The 19,227-nt window shown below is 47.7% G+C and overlaps 7 protein-coding genes across 7 annotated transcripts; 3 read left to right on the top strand and 4 right to left on the bottom strand.

Annotated features, from left to right (window-relative positions):
* The first annotated feature begins 11 nt into the window (after positions 1–11).
* On the top strand, positions 12–4,277 carry SPPG_06592 (DNA-directed DNA polymerase gamma MIP1). The gene is made up of 4 exons (XM_016754793.1): positions 12–426; positions 488–3,057; positions 3,115–3,366; positions 3,430–4,277. Exons 1-4 carry the CDS (start codon positions 270–272, stop codon positions 4,015–4,017), a joined length of 3,567 nt encoding a protein of 1,188 aa, XP_016606230.1. The 5' UTR covers positions 12–269; the 3' UTR covers positions 4,018–4,277.
* A 1,295-nt stretch (positions 4,278–5,572) lies between these two features.
* On the top strand, positions 5,573–8,188 carry SPPG_06591 (uncharacterized protein; the record flags this gene model as incomplete). The annotated part of the gene is made up of 3 exons (XM_016754792.1): positions 5,573–5,899; positions 5,986–7,262; positions 7,333–8,188. Exons 1-3 carry the CDS (start codon positions 5,675–5,677, stop codon positions 8,186–8,188), a joined length of 2,358 nt encoding a protein of 785 aa, XP_016606229.1. The 5' UTR covers positions 5,573–5,674.
* A 71-nt stretch (positions 8,189–8,259) lies between these two features.
* Positions 8,260–12,536, bottom strand: SPPG_06590 (uncharacterized protein). Its single transcript, XM_016754791.1, has 13 exons — positions 10,699–12,536; positions 10,531–10,640; positions 10,365–10,457; positions 10,050–10,306; positions 9,838–9,973; positions 9,661–9,762; positions 9,509–9,598; positions 9,261–9,449; positions 8,998–9,191; positions 8,832–8,930; positions 8,677–8,760; positions 8,531–8,608; positions 8,260–8,471 (listed from the first exon to the last, which is right to left on the bottom strand). The coding sequence occupies exons 1-13, from the start codon at positions 12,465–12,467 to the stop codon at positions 8,379–8,381; spliced, it is 3,294 nt and encodes a 1,097-aa protein (XP_016606228.1). The 5' UTR covers positions 12,468–12,536; the 3' UTR covers positions 8,260–8,378.
* Positions 12,537–14,173: 1,637 nt separating this feature from the next.
* SPPG_06589 (uncharacterized protein) lies at positions 14,174–14,815 on the bottom strand. The gene has a single exon (XM_016754790.1). It carries the CDS (start codon positions 14,727–14,729, stop codon positions 14,259–14,261), a length of 471 nt encoding a protein of 156 aa, XP_016606227.1. The 5' UTR covers positions 14,730–14,815; the 3' UTR covers positions 14,174–14,258.
* Positions 14,816–14,994: 179 nt separating this feature from the next.
* Positions 14,995–15,717, bottom strand: SPPG_09390 (uncharacterized protein; the record flags this gene model as incomplete). Its single annotated transcript, XM_016757553.1, has 3 exons — positions 14,995–15,358; positions 15,465–15,608; positions 15,669–15,717. 3 exons carry the CDS (start codon positions 15,715–15,717, stop codon positions 15,201–15,203), a joined length of 351 nt encoding a protein of 116 aa, XP_016606226.1. The 3' UTR covers positions 14,995–15,200.
* A 543-nt stretch (positions 15,718–16,260) lies between these two features.
* Positions 16,261–17,574, top strand: SPPG_06588 (uncharacterized protein). The gene is made up of 5 exons (XM_016754789.1): positions 16,261–16,314; positions 16,389–16,814; positions 16,875–17,024; positions 17,104–17,247; positions 17,320–17,574. Exons 2-5 carry the CDS (start codon positions 16,743–16,745, stop codon positions 17,497–17,499), a joined length of 546 nt encoding a protein of 181 aa, XP_016606225.1. The 5' UTR covers positions 16,261–16,314; positions 16,389–16,742; the 3' UTR covers positions 17,500–17,574.
* A 26-nt stretch (positions 17,575–17,600) lies between these two features.
* SPPG_06587 (uncharacterized protein) lies at positions 17,601–19,077 on the bottom strand. The gene is made up of 7 exons (XM_016754788.1): positions 18,904–19,077; positions 18,732–18,841; positions 18,512–18,673; positions 18,335–18,457; positions 18,155–18,271; positions 17,952–18,103; positions 17,601–17,879 (listed from the first exon to the last, which is right to left on the bottom strand). Exons 1-7 carry the CDS (start codon positions 19,020–19,022, stop codon positions 17,817–17,819), a joined length of 846 nt encoding a protein of 281 aa, XP_016606224.1. The 5' UTR covers positions 19,023–19,077; the 3' UTR covers positions 17,601–17,816.
* Between the last annotated feature and the right edge of the window lie 150 nt (positions 19,078–19,227).

The following is a 19,227-nucleotide window of genomic DNA, read 5'->3' as shown; positions in this document are numbered from 1 at the left end:
TACAGTAGCTTGCAGGCAGTCCTTGTTGCGATATTTTGGGTATTTTGGTCCCGACAACATTTTTACGATGGTGCTGGCACTTTGCACCATTCTTGTACGCATGAAACCAGCCTTTGGCTAGAGATTTCTTGCCCAAGGCATTCTTCACTGCGATATCCCTTGCTACTACACGCTCCTTTTGAGTCATTTCCAGATCACAGTGTTGACAAGAGGATCTGGACCGCACATTACCCAACTCAAAAGAACGTTGGCCCTGAACGTGGTCTAAAATGTCTGCCAGATGGCGAATCCCAAGGTCCATGATCTTCAGCCGATGTCCATCCTGCCAAGCGCGTAGATCACTCGTCCGTCATGTCGTCTCACTGCCGATCGCACCTCGCAATGTACATAGGTTATATGCCAGCATTCCCGCGGACCAGAACGAAGGTTAGTGCCTTGGCCTATTTTGTATCAGGACGCAGATATTAACCTGAGTGGTACCAACTAGAGCATGGCCCACGAAAAAATCACATCGGCATCCAAATGCTGTCTCCTGCTATTCATCGGAAGGTTTTCCCGAATACTGGGGTTGAGCCCACTGCACAACAAATCGAGTTAGCCACGAGCCACCTGAAAGAATGGGATTTGATTGGCAAGTCCCAGGAACCCCTTCCCGATGTTGATATCGAACTTCCTGACCTCACCACTGGTTCCATTCGTGAACATTTTCGAGTACTCGGAGAGGAACAGTCGCTGCCCTATTTGCAGAAGGCTCATGCAATGGCAACCGCTCAGTTACCGCGTATGCCCTCAGAATGGGCATATGGCCGCGAGAACTGGATCCGGTACGACTGGAAAAATGATAAAGCAATTCCCACTTCAGTAGCATATCCTCCAGAAGACGCTTTGGTCTTCGACGTGGAGGTCGTGTATAATATCAGTCCATACCCTGTAATTGCTGTTGCGGTGTCCAAAACGCATTGGTACTCCTGGGTAGCACCAGGACTTTTTTCGAACGAAACCCAGACCCCTTTTATACCCAATCAGCTAATACCTTTAGGTCGTCCGGACGATGACCGCGTGTTTATCGGTCATCATGTTTCCTACGATCGAGCTCGAATTCGCGAAGAATACCGATTGCGTCCAACGCGGTATGCCTTCCTTGATACAATGAGTTTGCATTGTGCTGTAGGAGGATTGTCGTCGCAGCAGAGGCCTGCCTGGCGCAAGTATAAGAAAGAGGAACGGCGGATACAGGAAGCCGAGCAACGATGGTGGGATGAGCATGATGCACTCATGGCGTCCACTGACAGCCGTTCCCTCGATGCACAACAAAATAATCCAAAACGTTCCACATCATCCGCATCAAAGGATGTCCCCCCACGATACCAGCCGGATGAACATCGATCATGGTATCAGGTTAGCTCGATGAACAGTCTAAAAGACGTCGCTGAGCTGTACCTGCAGAAGGAAATCGACAAATCAATGCGTTCAGAATTTGACGGTACCGATATCGCGGCAGTCCGTAGTCATTTTCAGGAGCTCCTCACTTACTGTGCTAAAGATGTCGCCATCACCCACGAACTATTTGGGAAGCTCTTCTCAAGGTTTCGACAGAAATGTCCACATCCCGCCTCGTTTGCAGGGATGCTCCACATGGGAAAGGGGTATCTGCCTGTATCGAACGACTGGAATAAATACGTGAGTAACTCCCAGACGAAATTTGACGAGTACCAGGAAGATATTTGTTCTCGATTGGCGTTGCTGGCCGAGGATGCGGTTGACAACTTTGGGGATGGAAGGTGGAAAAATGATCCATGGCTGAGAAACCTGGACTGGGAGAAACCTGCACCTCGAATGACCAAGCAAGTAGTTAGAAAGAATGGGCAGATCACACCCCCTCGTCTCCACAAAAACCAGTCTAATACACCTATCGGGAAGCCCAAATGGTATTTGGAATTGTGGGATAAAACGGAGGGCAAGCTTCGTATTACTCTAAGTAAGCGGGTCACTCCGTATTTGTTGAGATTACAATGGAAGCAGCATCCGGTTTATTACACGAAGGGGTTTGGTTGGACCTATTATATGCCGAAGCCTGAATCGCCTGAATTGCTCATCGCTCCAGGTTTGAAGTTCAGCCAAGACCCCTCAGAGAAGACCTACGACTCTCGCGCGTCCAACGATATTGAGAATGCTTATTATCGTATTCCCCATCCCGATGGAGAAGGCAAGAACTGCGGGTCACCTCTTTCCAAGTCGTTTATATCTGCCTTTGAAGATGGTACGTTGACGTCTCAATACAAAGCTGCCAAGCACATTTTGGAACGGAATGCGCAATGTACGTATTGGGCGAGCGCCAAGCAGAGAGTGGGACATCAGTTTATCGTTTGGGACAACGAGATCGGAAATGATGTCGAGGTGACAGCGGGGAAAGAATATGGGGTCATTCTACCGCAGTCTGTAGCGATGGGAACCGTAACAAGACGGGCTGTGGAGTCGACTTGGATGACCGCTGCAAATGCAAAGAAGAATCGTATCGGGTCTGAGCTGAAGTCTCAGGTGCAGGCACCTGTAGGTTACAAAATTCTGGGGGCGGACGTGGATAGCGAAGAGTTGTGGATCGCTTCGTTGTTTGGGGACGCACAATTTCGGATTCACGGAGCGTCAGCCATAAGCTTCATGACTTTGCAAGGTACAAAGAAAGCTGGTACGGATTTGCATACGGTCACTGGTAGAATCCTTGGGATATCACGCGATCAAGCGAAAATCTTCAACTATAGCCGAATTTATGGAGCTGGTATGAAGTATGCTGTCCAACTACTATTAAAGCACTCGCCGGGGATTGCAAGAGACGACGCCATGGCGAAGGTTAGCGAACTGTACAGGAAGACCAAAGGACAAAGGCATACATGTCCACATCCGTGGAAGGAAAAGCAGCAGCTAACATTCTGGTACGGTGGAAGCGAAAGTTACATGTTTAATAAGCTGGAAGGTGTTGCGTTGGATGTGACGCCTCAAACACCCGTGCTGCGATGTGAAATTCCAGATTCATTGAAACCGGAACATGTCGGACGAGAGGTAAGCTCATATCTGGCAATACGTTCGTGGTCCCTTCCTTACCGACCGCGTTTTTAGTTTATGACTAGTAGGGTTAACTGGGTAGTGCAATCATCGGGAGTTGACTATCTCCACCTTCTCCTCGTTGCCATGGACTACTTAATGAGACGAATGAAGATCGACGGTCGCTTTATGTTGTCCATTCACGACGAAGTTCGGTTTCTTGTTAAGGAAGAACATCAGATTCTAGCAGCACTGGCCTTGCAGATTGCTAATCTCTGGGTCAGAGCGATGTTTGCTGAGAGCGTTGGGATTAGTGATTTACCAGCTGTAAGGGTTACAATGACGTGGAACGTTCTGTCTTGTGGTGATAACTTATAGTTTTTTGCGCAGAACGTTGCTTTCTTCTCGTCAATCGATATTGATCATTGTCTGCGGAAAGAAGTGGATATGGAGTGCTTGACACCTTCCAACCAGACACCAGTCAAACTTGGCCGGTCTTTGGACATCTACGGCATTGCACATGAAATCAAGAAATGGAAAGAGGAATCCGGACGGACTAGTCTATACGGCTCGGAACTGAATTCGATATCAGAAATTTCCCAAATGATGAATGCAGATGCACGACCAACCGATAACGGGCAGTTCGGGGCGAACAAACTCCCTGGCCTACGATTAGATGAATCACAAAGTCCTGCACGTCAACTCAGACTGCGGCAACTTTTGGAGCATATAGATATGACTTGGCTCAAGGCGCAGATGGCACAAACCAAGGAAGAAGCGGCAAAATACATGGCGGCATATTCGAATGCTGTCACAGAAATACGTATCGTTTCATACGAAAATCGAAGGGCGCAACATTCGCAAAGGACTTCTCAGAACCAACCTTCTCGTTCAAAGCGGCCTCTCTTCCAGGAGGTGGCTAAAGATGGCGGTACTTTGAAGCTTGTAGGGAGCCGAAATCCGAGACATCGCATATGAGATACCAAGAAAGTCGTGAAGAACGTCATCTTCGTGGACTTTGGCATACAGAATTTGGAGCGATACATGGGCTAGGAGAGGATCAACGGCGACAGAAAGATTTGGGCCGTGGCATGCAAAGGAATCACAGTGGTTTTGTCTGGTTCTAGCGGATAGTATGGACGGTTCACAGAGTAGGATATCCATGCAAGAACGCAAAGTGTACATAATCTGTGGCTAAACGCCATAATAAGAGTTGTACATAATCTGTGGCTAAACGCCATAATAAGAGTTGAGATTGGATCGGCTGCGATGAAGAATTGTTCATTACTGACGCGCACGATGGCAGCGTCGAGTTGATAGCATATGTCATGATCGAATGCTTTGTCTTGGACGCATGATTGATGGGAGTAGTAACAGGTCTACTCTGCATGTGGAAAATCTCCGCTCATTGATTATCAAAGGTTCAGATATTAAGTCACCTTCAATTTGCCCAGAGCGCCGCATGTCAGCTTACGCCGACATGCATCCATCTTCCCTGTAAGTGAAGAAAGCTATACTACACATGTGGAGGAAGGAAAACATAATGCTCCCCAACCTCCTAGTGTGCAAGTCAACCAAAGCCAGGGGGAAGTCGTGATCCACAAGAACTTCCTTGCGCGGAAAGAAAGAGTCTGAAAAGCCGACGGGCACCTCAGAGTCGTTGCTTTCCCAGCAACAAAAAATAATGTCGAAAGAGAAACGAGGATGAAAGCAAGACTTTGATTTTCTTGAGCTTTTAAATGTCTTGGATTACCATGGCGACTGTCACGCAACTAAGCCCCTGATGTCTCGCTTATGTGATCATCGGAGGGGTTAGGACGATGATCTACGGGTCAGTACCCTCGGCTGGCACTTGCTTCAGAATCACCAACCCATCATTAATAGGCTGTGTCAGAACTTTCACATGCATAGGTCTGGCAAAGGGTCATGCAAATGTCATTGAATGTCGCTCGCAAGTCAAGGACTTTGTTCCAATGCAAGGGCTGTGAATTTTGAGTTGGAGTATATCGCGCTAGAAGAGAAGGACAGCCGAGCTGCTCCCGGTTATTGAGTATATACCCACGTTTCTTGCCTTAGACGTACCGCGAAGAACCTCCAATGACGTCTGTAGAGTCAAAAATACTGTGTTGATGACTTCAATCTAATCAAACCACATATTCAAAGCAATGTAAAATGAAAAAGATGACCAATAAAGAATGCTTCTGTGGCATTCTTGTTTGGAATACCGTGGCATGATGTCTCATGTTCAGTTTGGCGAGACGCGCAAGATGTGTTGTGACGCATGCAAAGACACAAAGGGCATCTCGCGTACTTTGGAACAGGTTTTTCAAACAGATGAAAAGCTTTGTTTACTATTTTTTGTCCAATGAGACCGTTCACTAGTCACAAACGATCAAGTGTTTATATGGTGCGCGCTACCATGTGTCTTGAACTCGCGTTCGATACCCTCAAAGATGACCTAATGGTGAGCTCGCGTTTTGATCGTCTATATATGGGCTGGACTCAACGTCTGCCCGCTTGACTGTTACTCCAGATCCGCAGACCCAAGTTTCCCCTCTTGCAACTTAACCATTATCGATATCAAATCTGATTCTTCAACCCAACCTACGATCGTTATCTACAATACAAGACAAGCATGAAGATCCTGCCGTTACGCAGGCAAACGCCGTTACCAGCGATGGGGCCACCGGGAATGGCCACGCACGCAAGTCTTCCCACAGCCCGCTTAGAATCACTGATGGCCAAAAGTGGACGCAAAATACCCCGTGATCATTTGGAGCTGTGGCCGTACGCCCGAGAGCAATGTGAACGTTTGCCAATTGTTCTTGAGCGGTTTAGAGGGTGGAAGGTTATATTTAATGTAAGAATCCATTCTGTGTGGGGTGGGATAGACGGGAGGCAAAAAGGTGTAAGACATTCATGTCTAATCCCTATTGGCTCCTGTAGCAACTCATCCGGTTCTTTGAGAGCATTCGAAAGCTCGAGACGGCGTACGCTGACGAGTTTAGCAAGTTTAACGACGTGCTCTGTGCACCGGACGGAGCAGCCATGCAAGAAATATTCGTTTTTCCTAGCAACCTCATGCAACCGGTCCAGAACCAGATTCAAGATATGGCTGCAGCGCATAAAGCGACAGCCACGTACATTCACGAGAGGGTCATTCGGCGCCTCAAATCGCTTAAACAGCAAGTTCATGAGCAGCGCCGACATTATCAGCATACTTTTGGTCAGCTGGTTAGGGACGTTACCACCAGTAGACATGACACGATTGGTATTTTGGGAAAGCATGATCGCACGTCAAGACGTACCGGCACATCTTCTTCGGCCGTTTCGCACACTGGGCCAACCGTCATGGCTGCTGAGCCAATTCTTCCTCCCACCAAAGACAATGTTGACCCTTGGTTAATCTACCTTCGAATCCAAGCCCAGCTGCGTAAAATGATTGAAGGCGAAAACATTTTTCAAGAACGTATCCTGCACTTTCATCGAGAGATTGCTCAAATCGATGCTGGGATATTTGATACTCTCCGCCAAACCATCGATCAATACCTCACCACGATTGGGATGCAAGGCTCGGCAGCCGCGACTCATGGATCTTCGCTGCGGTCACTCTTAAACAACACTGACTGTTTTGGACCGTTTGCCCGTTTCTCTGAAACATTTGAAGTTCTTACCGCTCCCGTTTTCACAACGGAAAGGAAGTTGGAAGACTTTCCATACCCTCTTCGTGCGATCCGGATTGAGAAACAAGGAATACTGTATCGTCCTGGAACAGTCCGAAAAGGACATTGGAAACCGGTTGTGGCAGTGCTGACTGAAAGTGGTTGGGTTCATTGTTTTGATACTAAATTGAGTCGACTTACGAGGAGGGCTACCAGTGTTGGGGGAGTCCATATTGGGTCCCATCATATGCATGAAGACGAGCGTATTCGATCAAGGGCCACTTCGGAGACCTCTTCGGCATCCCAGATACCCAACTCACTCCTGCCTTTGACATCCACACCCCTTCCAACGCCCTTCAAGCCGTTCAGTATCAACCTGGCTTCACCTCGGATTAACATTGCCCCCAACGAACGGAAGCTCCACCAGCACGTCTTTACAATTAGCATGGATCGGCGTAAGACTGGAAAGCTGTTCCGGAACAGTGGATCAGAGGTGGAATTGAAGGCCGCAAGCGAGGAGGAAATGTTGGATTGGATTTCGGTGCTCAATAGGAAGATTGAGTAAGTATTGATGTAGATCCAGTTCACTTTGACCTCTAGCTTTAACTTGATTGGTCATTTCTTTTTTAAGGTCGTACCTTCCCGCTGGACCCCCAGCTCCCATCTTCCGTTCGCCACAACAACTTTCTGCTGAACTTGTCCGACGTCGAACAGAAGAGGAAGTTCCGGGACGCTTGCATGATGAATCTGCTGGAGACACAGCCTTGAATTTTGCAGGCAACATGCTAGGAAAAACCGCTAGCGCCCATCATCCACACAGCGGGCGCCGAACAGAAGAAGCTCTTACTGGAGGCCGGCATGATGGATCTGTTGGAGATACAGCATTAAACCTTGCAGGCGACATGCTAGGAAGAACCGCTAGCGCCCATCATCCACACAGCGGCCGTCGAACAGAAGAAGCTCTTACAGGAGGCCGGCATGATGAATCTGTTGGAGATACAGCAGTAAACCTTGCAGGCAACATGTTAGGAAGAACCCCTAGCGCCCATCATCCACACAGCGGACGCCGAACAGAAGAAGCTCTTACAGGGGGCCGGCATGATGGATCTATTGGAGATACAGCCTTGCACGTTGCAGGCAACATGTTAGAAAATACCGCCGGTGCCCATCACCCACTCATCAACTCCGCCGTACAGGCACACTCACACGGGCGAATACCCACAGAAGAAAGCATGCATACACCTGCAGACGTCGCGGTACAAGTAGGAGAAGGAGTGATGCATCCCGAAGAAAGCATTCGGACCTCCGTTCAGCCGCCGCTAATCACCTCGGCTTCTCCGGCTTCGATGCGTCCGCGGAACCTCCCGCTTCCCACCCCACCCAAGGAATGGGGTGTGGAAGCGGACGACCAGACGCCGAGGGCGGAGATGTTCAGACCATTGAGGGCAGAAGCTCAGGCAGGGGCGTTACCGGCAGCTGTGGAGTAGATCAGAATGGGGGTTTGGATGTAATGGTAGTAGTGAGCGAGGTTGGAATTTTTGGGCGTATACAGTTATAGTGTGCTTGCTCATGTTTGACAAAAAAGGTATCCCCGTGCATTAGAGTTCTCCTGTAGTCTTTAAATACTGTACAAAACGCTGCAGTGAACACATCCCATTCCTAACCCACAACTCCATCTCACATTCCAAAAGTCGTCTCAACCCTCACAATCCCACCGGTACCACCCGAGGCAATCCAAGATGCCGCACATCGATTAGGATTCCAGACCACCTACAGCATAGTGGATCAGCGGGGTTTGTGCACAAGGAATGGATGAAACCCCCACGCACCTTTTGAATGGCCACTTCGGGAGGGTAAAACATTGTCAATATGCTTTCGCTACCTCTAGGAACCATTTGCGCCAATTCCTAAACCAAGAAAATGCAAAGTCAGACAAAACTGAATGGCTATAGTAATCAGAAATGATCATGGTTACCTCGGGTTTCGTATTTTCCACAAATTTGAATACTTGCGTTTGGAAATCCCATTCAAGTCGGTATAGGTTAATTTGAGTTGGTTTCTATACAAAACCGATGTAAATGAATCACATTCCAATACTCTAAAAAGGATCTTCAAAGAATGAAGACTCACAAAGCTGCGCTGATTCATTCGCTTGAGATTGGAGATCTTCACAGTCCCATCCGCGCTGCCGGTAGCCAGAAAATCAAAATATGGTGACACGTCCGCGCTCTGCGTTCAAGGTCAGGTTCTTTAGCCAGATCGTTGATGCAGCCAACAAATGAAAAGCTCAACGCACCCAAATACACGCTCTGTGCATGGCAATACCGGTTGTCTTTTGCACGAAATGCATCCCCCCACTTTCGTCATCATCAACCCTTGAGCGCCCTTTAGGATCTTCGTCGCCCGGTCTCACAAACCGTGCGCCGTTATCTGAATCAGTGAATACCAGTCCTGATATGGAAGGGATCCAAGTTGTGCACGTCATAAAGGCTGAGAGTATCAGAGAGCAAAGTGGGAATGTTAAAACAGTTCATCACACAATAATGACGAATATGTTACCTCTAATACGGTACAGAGTCCCTGCCATCAATGGATCCCGAATATCTCTTACAAGAAGCCGCCCATCATTGCCAGTTGTCAAGAGAGTGGTCGGAATGGATTCGGGGCATGCGTGCAAACGAGATCCTGTCCAGCATAGATCCCGAACACACGAGTCGTGGGCGGGAAAATAGAGCAAAGGGTCTTGCGCTAGTGTGCTCATGTTAGCATACCACATGTTGGGTATAAAGGGACATTACGGACAATACCTTCATGATCAGGCTCATCCACATCACCCTGCTTCGCTTGCGGCTGACGCGAATCTACAGCCTGGGTCAAACTCCAAACGGCCACACTACCTATCAGGCAAGGAGCTCACAATAAACATGGGATTAAGGAGTCCTTGAAAAACGTCGCGCACCATTCGTGCATCCTGTCGCGATTAGATCGCATCCTCCCCACGCGACCTTCCATAGCATGGTGTCAGGCAGTGACACCTCAAACAGTGGATTTTTCGCTTTTACTACGCACACAAAATAAATGTCAACAAGAAATGATATGAAAATGATATGAACTACCATGATATTGTATGCCTTACCGAACAGCGGACCATTTTCTACTTGAAATCGTATGCTCAATTCTTGCGGATGGGGTATATTAAACACCCGCATGCTCCCATCTCCGAATGTTGCTGCCAGTAGGCCTAGTCTCCGTATCTCGCCTGGATTAGTTTGCTAGCGGATAGAGAGGGACCAAGTTAACGACACTGAATGCAAACGCACGCACCAAAGTGACAATCCAAAGCTGTACCTGGTCCTTCTTCTCATAGAATCCGCATGGTGCCCACTTGACATCAAAAACACATCCAAATTCATGCAAAAGACAGAGTGCCAGCGAAGGTTGTTGATCTCCGCCAACATTCTTTTTTGCATCATTCAAATTCCCCAAATTCCATATCTGAATACATCCCTTCATATTGTCTCCAGCAGGCTGCTGACGCACGCCAATGACGTGATGTTCATCTATCGTGCTCTTGTAGCCTGCAACGGCCAGGTATTGGCTTCCATCTACGGTGTATAGATGATCAATAACGCGCCAGATCAGGAAGCGGTTATCTGGCCTCACCATTTTCCCCTCGCATTGGACACCAGTCCAGACCCCATATGGAACCTCCAGCACTGAGTACAAACCGCCTGCGTTTCTTGGTACCAATGTCCGCTTAGTTGCCAAGAAGGACTCAAATCAGACAATGAACAGATTGATGGAGAGGTTCACGCCAGAATGGACATACGCAATGCACATGAGCTAAAAAGATTCACAGGTTGACTCCAATTGGATGTGCTTTCGTTTCCATTTGACACCATACACGTGGATTGGAGCGGGAAGTATGATACCGCCTCACTAGGTCCAACTCTGTGTAAGTTAGCTGAATCGAGCAAAGCGCTGTCCACGTACTTACGCTATTGGGACAGCCTCAAAATCCTCGAGCTTCGGGCGTGCGCAATCGGAAACAGTGTAGCTACCATTTCCATCTTCATCTGCTGAAACTAAAGTCGGAAGCGGCACTATGGACATTGCATTCCTATCCACTGGTCGTCTCGGCTTCGAAGGGGTAGACTTTGGTGTACCCGGCGCACTGCTACGAGGATTTTTCTTCGACTCATCGTCTTTTCCCTTTTTCTTTTCTTCGCGAGCTCGCTGCTTGGCTTCCTTAACTTGCTGATCATGCAACGCCTTGAGCCGTCGTCGTTCCGCAACTTCGCGCTCTTTGCCATACCCAATCAGGAATGTATTTTTGCTAGGCTTGGCAATGCCGGGAATAAGAGCATCGTACTCTTCGATGGCCAATGGCCATGCATCAAATGGTAACTGATCGTACAATGCCAGAATGTCAGGGCGAATGGAGTTACGCGATTTGTCAAGTTCGGGATTTGTTTGAGACGTTTCACTAGTAGCAGGAATGGCAACACCAGGTTCGTGTACGATAGTTGACTTCGACTCTGATGAGTTGCCCGTTTCAGTGGTCTGTTCTCGTGGATACGCCCAACTCAAAAAGTCCAAAACCTCATGAACGTGCTTTGTCGAATGATATCTAAGACCTTGGACATTAAGGAAGTCTTTATTGCACAAAGGCAGGAAGCATTTATAGCGCCCTGCTTCCATATCGATTTTCCAAACCTTGGGCTCTCCGCTGAGCTCACTTTGCTCCGTTCTTGGGATTTTGGGTATTTGAGATGTATCTTCTCCTGCTTTGCGTTTCATGCCAGCGATCTCATCTGGTGCTTCAGACGATGACGCTGCAGCTGCCGCGACGCTAAACACATTTTGCATATTAACGTCCACAGAAGACCCGTCTCTCGCCTCTGTGTCAATTAACTCGTCAGCAGCCTTTCCCCGCTTTCCGCCTTTAGCCGGCCGACCGCGTCGCTCTCGAGGAGAAGATGTCTGACTCGCCGGTTCGTTGGCCCTGTTCATCTCCAGTAGAGACTGGGTCAAATCCACCAGCACATACTTCTCCAGCGCTTCCGTAATCTTCAGCCGGAGTTCAAGTAAACCAGGATGGTTTGAATAATCCGCCGAGTCCTCTTCTGCGTTCTCTGTTCTATTAGCATCAGTGGGCGTGCCGACAGTTGGACTATCCTCTCCCCGCCGACGTCTTCTTGGGGTACGAGCAGGGACGGGAGCCGTTGATTGTACCACGTCATCATCCTCGTCGCCCTCGACATAGTCTTCCTCAGAGTCGCCGTCCTCTTCAGGCTCTGAAATGTCGGACACTGCAAAGTCTGACTCGTCCCCGTCTTGGTCAGCATTTCGCTTCCGTGCCCGCTTTTCTTTGACTTGGGTCGTCGTGGAGGGCCCGCCAGACTGCTGTTGAAGTGGAAATTCTGCATTGCTGATAGGGGCGGTAGCTAAGAACGTCACTAGTCCAGTGTCATTGTCCAGAGTGGCCGTGTCGTCCTTTCTAGATCTTTGAGCACTACTTGCACCTCTCCCTCTGCCTCGGCCCCTGCCTCGCCCCCTCGGGGTACTGGTGCCCAAGATATTAGAGGATGCAACCGCTTGTGGTTGGTCAGCGGTGTTGAGACCTTGGACAGTAGTATAGTGCTCCATTGGCGTTGCGTTGGTCGTCGCGTTCAAAATCGCCAGATCGCTCCCGTTGAGCTCTCCATTTGGACTCTCGTTTGCATATGTAGGTTGGCTCGCTTCGCTCCGTGTCCGTAACTGCATCAGTCAAGACTCCCCAAGAAGCTGTTCGCCATATGTCGATACAGAAAAAAAATACACTGTGGTGCCAGGCTCGAAGCGAGTTATGACCTGGAGAAGGGATCGAACGTGCGACTCTGCTAGTCGCACGTGACTAAGCGTTCAACTGGGGCTCCTGTTAACGCCAGGCTCTACCCAACGATAACGACATGGTATGCTTAAACATCCAATATTTTTGACGACCCATGTCTGTTTTTTTTAGCCAACATGGTATTCAACAAAAGCACAGGAGTCATTGATGCATTGCATTGGGGCTCTGCGTGTTTGGGCCGTCGACATTTGTACAAATATTTGTGGTCATTCTTCGCTTGTGCAGGAGGAGTGTGCTGTTGTAACAAGACTTTATGGCTCTGCCTGATTTCAGCAAGCCTTGCCCATTTTCCCCCGACCTCTTTCCATAGTGCCTTAAATCCCAATCCCCACCCGCCCTGCCTTTTGCCACAGGGCGCGCCGTGTTTACCCCCTCTGACATATCTCACACCCTGTCTCTGTTTTGCAACCACTCTCTGGTTAGTTAGCTATAGCCATGTTTCCCCAATGACCGTTGAATCCAGTGGAGGAGCTCAATGCTATGGTCCCTATACCATCCATTGTTGCAAGGATGCTCCAATTCAAGGGTTGGCTACTGAAATCCAATTCAAATGGGGGCTGATTTGCGGGTCCATTTCCTGCAAGACCCCCATTAACCCTCATCCTAAAAGCAGATGCAAGTTTCCGCTTTATTTACTGATAGTGGCGTTATTCTTGAGACAAAACGCGGCGTGACGGTTCAAAAGGAGAGGGAGGGGAGAGAAGTGTGACGACGCGCTCTAAGCAAAAGGAACTGCGGAATTTGGGGGGCGGAACACTTTTTATATAAAGCCCTTCCTTCCTCATCTTTTGTTTTTTTACATTTACTTTTGACTAGAGCTCTTGTTTCTGAACGCACTCACTTAGAGAGAGTCCACCACCGTACATTGCTGTACTCGCAGACAGTTTACTCCCCAATTGCAAAACAAACACTCGAATACACCGTCTCTGAAAGAATGTCCTCTACCGCCACGACCACCACAACGCCAGAATCAACCACCAACTCAACTCCAACCGCCACGACACCTACACCCAAACGCAACCGTCCCACACCTTGCTCCCTCTCATGCGGTGCTCCCGCTGTCAAAATAGTTGGTGATTGCCGGTGGTGCCAAGCGAAATTCTGTGCAAAGCACCGGTTGCCTGAGGCGCATCAGTGCCCAGGAATGGAAGGTTGTAAGAAGAATGCCGTTGGTGTGCTTGAAAAGAGATTGTTGGGAGAAAAGTGCGTTGGGAGTAAGGTTTAGCGGGCTTTTTTTTGTTGTTCACTATGTATATTCCTGCTCGCATGTAAAACTGAGTCTTGCCTCCGATATGTGTGGGTGCGTTTATGGATAGCTTCTCTTTTTGCGTTTTTTTTTTCTTTTTGTTAATGTCTTGCTGGTCATGGCCAGAGCAAACATGCCATATTCATTGCTTTTTATTCTGTCTTTGATATTGTGGACTCTGCTTTTTACAATCAGTCGTCCTCATTTGTCGCTCCAGTCGCTTCTCTCGAGACGGCGACAAATTTAGCGAGTCCTGTTTTGCATGAATTGCTTAATATCACCTACTACTACATGCAATGATAATGTATTGGGTATCATCCTTGTCGGATCATGCCAGGCAGTGTTATCATTCAACATTCATATCAAAAAAATCAAACAAGGGCAGTGTACTAATCTACCCATCTTATCACCAAAACCCTCAGTTATCGCAAGAGTCCCCATCGCAATCCCACCTTCTAACCTCCACAGCACTTGCACGCCCTCTTACTACCCTATAAACTCCACCCTCCTCTTTGTCCAATACCCAAAATAGCAGCACAGCAATCACAATCGCGAGTCCAATGAGGAAAATTCCCTTTTCGCGGGAGGTGGGATGGAGGAGTGAGGAAGACATGCGACGTAGAAGCGGAACTTTTGGTAGTGATGTTGGTGATGCGGGGGTTGAGGATGACGGTGAATCAGGCGGTGAATCAGGCGGCGACGAGTCTTGTTGCTTACGACGCTGTCGCACCACAGTGTCGCCTGTTTCATTTTGTGGTTTCTTGACTGCTGAGGGAGCCATGTCAGTCTTTTCTCTCGTCTCTGTTTTCGGCATGAGTTTGGAGATGGTGCGACCGCGAGAGACTGTTGTCGTGGACGGGGAAACCGGTGGGGAGAGTTTACTGGGCATGAACACAAAATAGGCAGAAAATAACTATTTGGTCGTAGTCAGTGTGGCCATTTTCATTGTTCGCTTACTACTTGAGCGTACGTTCATCAAATTGGAACTAAATTCATTTCAAAACGCATTGCTACTATTTTTACCCTCAACAAATGATCTGGTTGAGTAAGCAGAAAAGGTGAAAAGAGGCGACAATGGATGGCAGATCGCGAGGCCGGATTGCACGTAAAGCAACAGCCTCCATTGCTGCAATGAGAATTTGAGACGATCATAATTCCTGCTTAATTATAAAGTAGCTTAATTTGTGAAGGATACCATTCCATCCATTCTCTCCCGACAACCGTAAACCCTAACACCCTTTCTATGCTTTCCCGTTTCCGTTTCTGGGTGCTCTAGGAATTCGACCATAATAGAAGCAGCCGCAATTTGATAAATGCATTGTTACCATGACATGCAGTAGCTGCCATGTAATGATTGGATCTAGTTCGGCAGGCGAGCATTCATAATTGTAATTGGTGTTGCTTGATGTAGCGTGCGACAAGGAGCTACATGAACGAATCCGCATAATAGATGACTGTTAATTTCCAGTGATACTCCATGAAAAGGTCCAGAAGCCTGATTGTCGGGACACGTCCGGACTGCAAAAAAAAAAAAAGTGTGCACTAAACATTTTGACCCAACAACTTCCCAACCAACGATTCACCTGACCCAAGATATTTAAAGAGTGTTTCTAGGCCTACTCACCCTCCTCACTCCCAACATAAACCGCGGGAACGACCTTCTCAACAGGGACATTCTCCTCTACTACCTGCTTTAAAGCTGCCAATTGCGATCGATCCCACTCTGAGACCGACACCACCTTGTCCCGGAGAAGGTCCGGTAACGACCCTATTTGGGATTTGAAATGTCGGTGGGTGAGGCTAAAGTGGGACAGCGGTGCAAACATACCTTGAACAAACTGCTTTCGCAATTGATCATATGGACGCTTAGAGAGCATTACTTGGAATTGTGTAAAGACAGCGGAATCTCAAATAGCTGCATCCAAACACTGTGGCGCACTAATCAAAGACAAGCCACAAACAAAGCCACGCCTAGATGTTACTATACTGTACATGCAATTGATTCAGCCTTCCTACTAGTATCTTTGAGCCATTGCTTCGTGAATTGCATGTTATTATATTCCTTGCGTTATTGTTCCCTGCCCATTTCCAAGCTCAAGCGGTACATAAGGCACATGTTGTGGTGCAGCATGAGTAGTTCCAGTACTTGTGGACGCAGACCATGCGGCGAATAACGATAACAATTACGAATGCTTATCTGCATAACTAGATCCAACCTTTACATCGTCGCTACTGCATGTCACCCTAACAAACCATTGATTAAATCAATATGATTGACACAGCAATTGCAATGATACGACCTCCAAAGGCAGATCGAAATAAGAGTTCTCTGAACCTACCCTCCACGTGAACCATTTTGCGGCTTATGTCATCATACATGATGGACTCCGACGGCTCCGACCAGAGCTGTCGCAGGTATGCGACATTGAACAGCTCTCTTGCAAACTGTAACGATGCTAATCAGGAACTGATAGGTTTTGCTGCTGAGATCTACAGAGCAAGGCTTTGTCGAATCTGATCTATCTAAATCTAAAATCGTGTCTTGTAGATATCGCAAGGAGCCTGCCATAGCATTCCATTTTGGACAGTGCTGTAATTACAGGATAACTTTTACTGTCCACCAGCGCTATGCTGGGAGCATGTTCAACACCATCACCCCCAACGAAAATGCATATAGCAAACATCCAATACAAGCATTGGACAAACACACATCAACATGACCTCACAACCCCTTATCCACATCTCGTGATGTGACATCCCCCAAAAATTCGGTCGATTGTTAATACCCACTTGCTGAAACAAACATGTCGTCATTGGCAGCTAAACAAAAGGCATAAAAAGCAAGAGTTTATTTTCCTTCCCGCTCTTTGTTAGTACAAACCAATTATACAATTTTCCAGATATGAGCACTGAGCACCTTGCACCTCGCGCAGCGGATGTGACTGCCCGCTTGACGGATCCTCGAACCTACACAGTACGTTCACAACTTTGATGAACACGAACCCACATTGGTTCTTTATTGAATGTTCTGTAGGGTACGCATAAACAAAGATTTGACGAGGAAGGCCATGGACGTGGAATGGCGGGCCGGAAGGATCTTGTCGAGTACGATGGAAACACTACCTCTGCGCATCGTGGTCACGTACCTTTTGGAAGTGATCAAGATTTGAGGGAGAGGGTTGATGTATGTTTTTGATTGGGTCAAGGATTGAAAATAGAGTGAGGATGTTGATGTACGTTTTTGGACTTTTTTTTTTTTGTAGAGGGAAAAGCCCATTGTTCGATCCAAATCTCGTGAATCGGATATTGGAGTTACCGCAAAGAAAATCAAGATTTTTGAATATGCTGAGCGATACTCCCACGGTGAGGATATCGTTCTCAACAAGTCATATCCTTCCATAGACAAGGTATATGGCCCATCCATTTATTCTGCGGACAATTAATGGCTATTAACATTCTACACATTGAATCCACGGCAGCTCCGCGAACACGCCGCAACGCTCATTCCTCCAGGCATACCCAAAGTCATTGTCGACCAGAACCTGCGAGAAATAACCACGTTGGATGATATGGAAAATGGAGGAAAATATTTGGCGTTGACGCCTCATGATCGTGCTCATTTCTCAGAGGAACGGGTACCTACCGCGTTTCGCAAATAGTGGCAGTTTTAGCAAATGTGGTTTTTTGAAAATGTGTCCTTGTATAAAAAGCAGAATAGACCGTTTTGTCTAAGAGTTTTATGGAGACCTGTTGATGAATTTCTTCCTTACGCGGGCCACTGTTGATGTGAGGCAGCAATTTTTCCAGATTGGTGATTTCGCCATTTGGGCGGTATATCATGGACACGTCTACCCATTGACCGTACTCTTAATTCCTCAAGCTGCCCAATGATACTGACAGCGTTCTTCATCGCGTATTCTACGCATGCTCCTAATATTCTGCAGTAATTTCTACAGATCTGTATAAAGCCTACATTCTACAATTTCGGGAAAACAGGCTTCGTCTTGGCCAGATTCGCTTGAATTGCAATAGGAATATCCTAACCACCAGCCATTTGGGGGTCAATCCAAAATGGACACATGACATCAAACGTCGAAATGCAATTTCTCACCTGGGTGTTCGTCATAGCCGCATTCCACAGTCCAACATACTGCAGTCCCTCTGCTGTTGTATGATCCCGTGAATAGTTTAGAACTTGCTTTGTTCCTACAACGGCTATGGGCGATTTGGTGGCGATGAATGTAGCTGTTTTAATGGCCTCCGCTATGGGTATTGTCAGTAAAGTTCAGTGTGTGGATAAATACTGATACATACCCACGAGATCTTGCTTATTTTCAACTATTTTGCTGACCAGACCGAATTGGAGGGCTTCGGCAACACCAAAGTTACGGCCAGTGAACGCCAGTTCTCGGACCCAACTGTCGTTGCCAACTAGGAATACAGGGTATAAAGATCCAGTTCGTGATTTCACAGACACGTATTACGACAACTCACCAACTTTCGGCAGTCTCTGCAAGGTGCCAATATCTGCAGCGAGACCAATATCGACCTCCTTGATCGAGAAAAAGGCATCCTTGGTGGCAAACCGTATATCACAAGCCGTAATCAAATCAATTCCTAAAACGCCCGTCAAAAACACATGCTGACAACTTTGAAACGATACTGACAAACCTCCGCCAATACAAGCTCCATGCACAGCAACAATAACCGGCCGCATACAGTTTTCGATTGCCGTAAAAGATTCCTGCATGTCGTGAACGAGGGGCAAGAAGTTGAGCGCTTTACGTGCTGGATCTTCGTCGCCGGTAGTAAAGGTGGACCCAAAGGCCTTGACTACAGTATATCTCTCAGCAAGGACACTCTGGTCAAGCAAAAACGGAAAGTTCCTTACGGTCAAGCCCAGCTGTAAACATCCTGCATTCTCCCCCAGAGATGACTACAGCACGGACATTGGTATCAGCACGAATACGTCTGAACACGTCCCGCATGTCATGCCAGAATCTATACATGCGTTTCGTTTTAACTAGAGTGTTGGCCCAACCGTCCACGATATAAACGCTTACTGGTGATTCATGCTGTTCATTTGTTTTGGCCTGTTGAGTTCCACGTGAAGGACATGCTCGCTTGGAGATGTGATTCTCAGTGTTTGAAATTCAGCGTATGAGGTAGCAATGTCTGTCATCTTGAGCGAGTTGGTGCGGTTGTTGAAAGATGGGTGGTTGAAACTTTAAAAGCTTGTCCATCTTCCCGGCGGTGAAATTCACTACCGCGGTGGCTTAGCGTCGCGTCTCAATCTTCACACCACGGAAGCAAAGCATTAGATGAACAGAAGGCCAGCTAACAGCACTTTATAGGGGATGGAGGTTGTGGTTACTAAAGGATAGGTG

This window comes from Spizellomyces punctatus (genome assembly GCF_000182565.1).
Source record: "Spizellomyces punctatus DAOM BR117 chromosome Unknown supercont1.12, whole genome shotgun sequence".
NCBI classification, from domain to species: Eukaryota; Fungi; Chytridiomycota; class Chytridiomycetes; order Spizellomycetales; family Spizellomycetaceae; genus Spizellomyces; species Spizellomyces punctatus.
This window is presented reverse-complemented; position numbering and strand designations above follow the sequence as displayed.

Excerpts from the sequence above, each read along its gene's own strand:
- SPPG_06592 (XM_016754793.1), top strand. The coding sequence starts at position 270 with ATGTCTGCCAGATGGCGAATCCCAAGGTCCATGATCTTCAGCCGATGT. Across the intron at positions 3,058-3,114 it reads CGGAACATGTCGGACGAGAG|TTTATGACTAGTAGGGTTAA; the intron begins GTAAGCTCATAT and ends CCGCGTTTTTAG. Across the intron at positions 3,367-3,429 it reads GGATTAGTGATTTACCAGCT|AACGTTGCTTTCTTCTCGTC; the intron begins GTAAGGGTTACA and ends TTTTTTGCGCAG.
- SPPG_06590 (XM_016754791.1), bottom strand. The coding sequence starts at position 12,467 with ATGCAGTTACGGACACGGAGCGAAGCGAGCCAACCTACATATGCAAAC. Across the intron at positions 10,641-10,698 it reads TTTGAGGCTGTCCCAATAGC|TGAGGCGGTATCATACTTCC; the intron begins GTAAGTACGTGG and ends AGTTGGACCTAG. Across the intron at positions 8,609-8,676 it reads TGGAAAATACGAAACCCGAG|GAATTGGCGCAAATGGTTCC; the intron begins GTAACCATGATC and ends TTCTTGGTTTAG.
- SPPG_06589 (XM_016754790.1), bottom strand. The coding sequence starts at position 14,729 with ATGCCCAGTAAACTCTCCCCACCGGTTTCCCCGTCCACGACAACAGTC.
- SPPG_06588 (XM_016754789.1), top strand. The coding sequence starts at position 16,743 with ATGAGCACTGAGCACCTTGCACCTCGCGCAGCGGATGTGACTGCCCGC. Across the intron at positions 16,815-16,874 it reads CGGATCCTCGAACCTACACA|GGTACGCATAAACAAAGATT; the intron begins GTACGTTCACAA and ends AATGTTCTGTAG. Across the intron at positions 17,248-17,319 it reads CATATCCTTCCATAGACAAG|CTCCGCGAACACGCCGCAAC; the intron begins GTATATGGCCCA and ends AATCCACGGCAG.
- SPPG_06587 (XM_016754788.1), bottom strand. The coding sequence starts at position 19,022 with ATGACAGACATTGCTACCTCATACGCTGAATTTCAAACACTGAGAATC. Across the intron at positions 18,458-18,511 it reads TGGAGCTTGTATTGGCGGAG|GAATTGATTTGATTACGGCT; the intron begins GTTTGTCAGTAT and ends CGGGCGTTTTAG. Across the intron at positions 18,104-18,154 it reads AAATAAGCAAGATCTCGTGG|CGGAGGCCATTAAAACAGCT; the intron begins GTATGTATCAGT and ends CAATACCCATAG.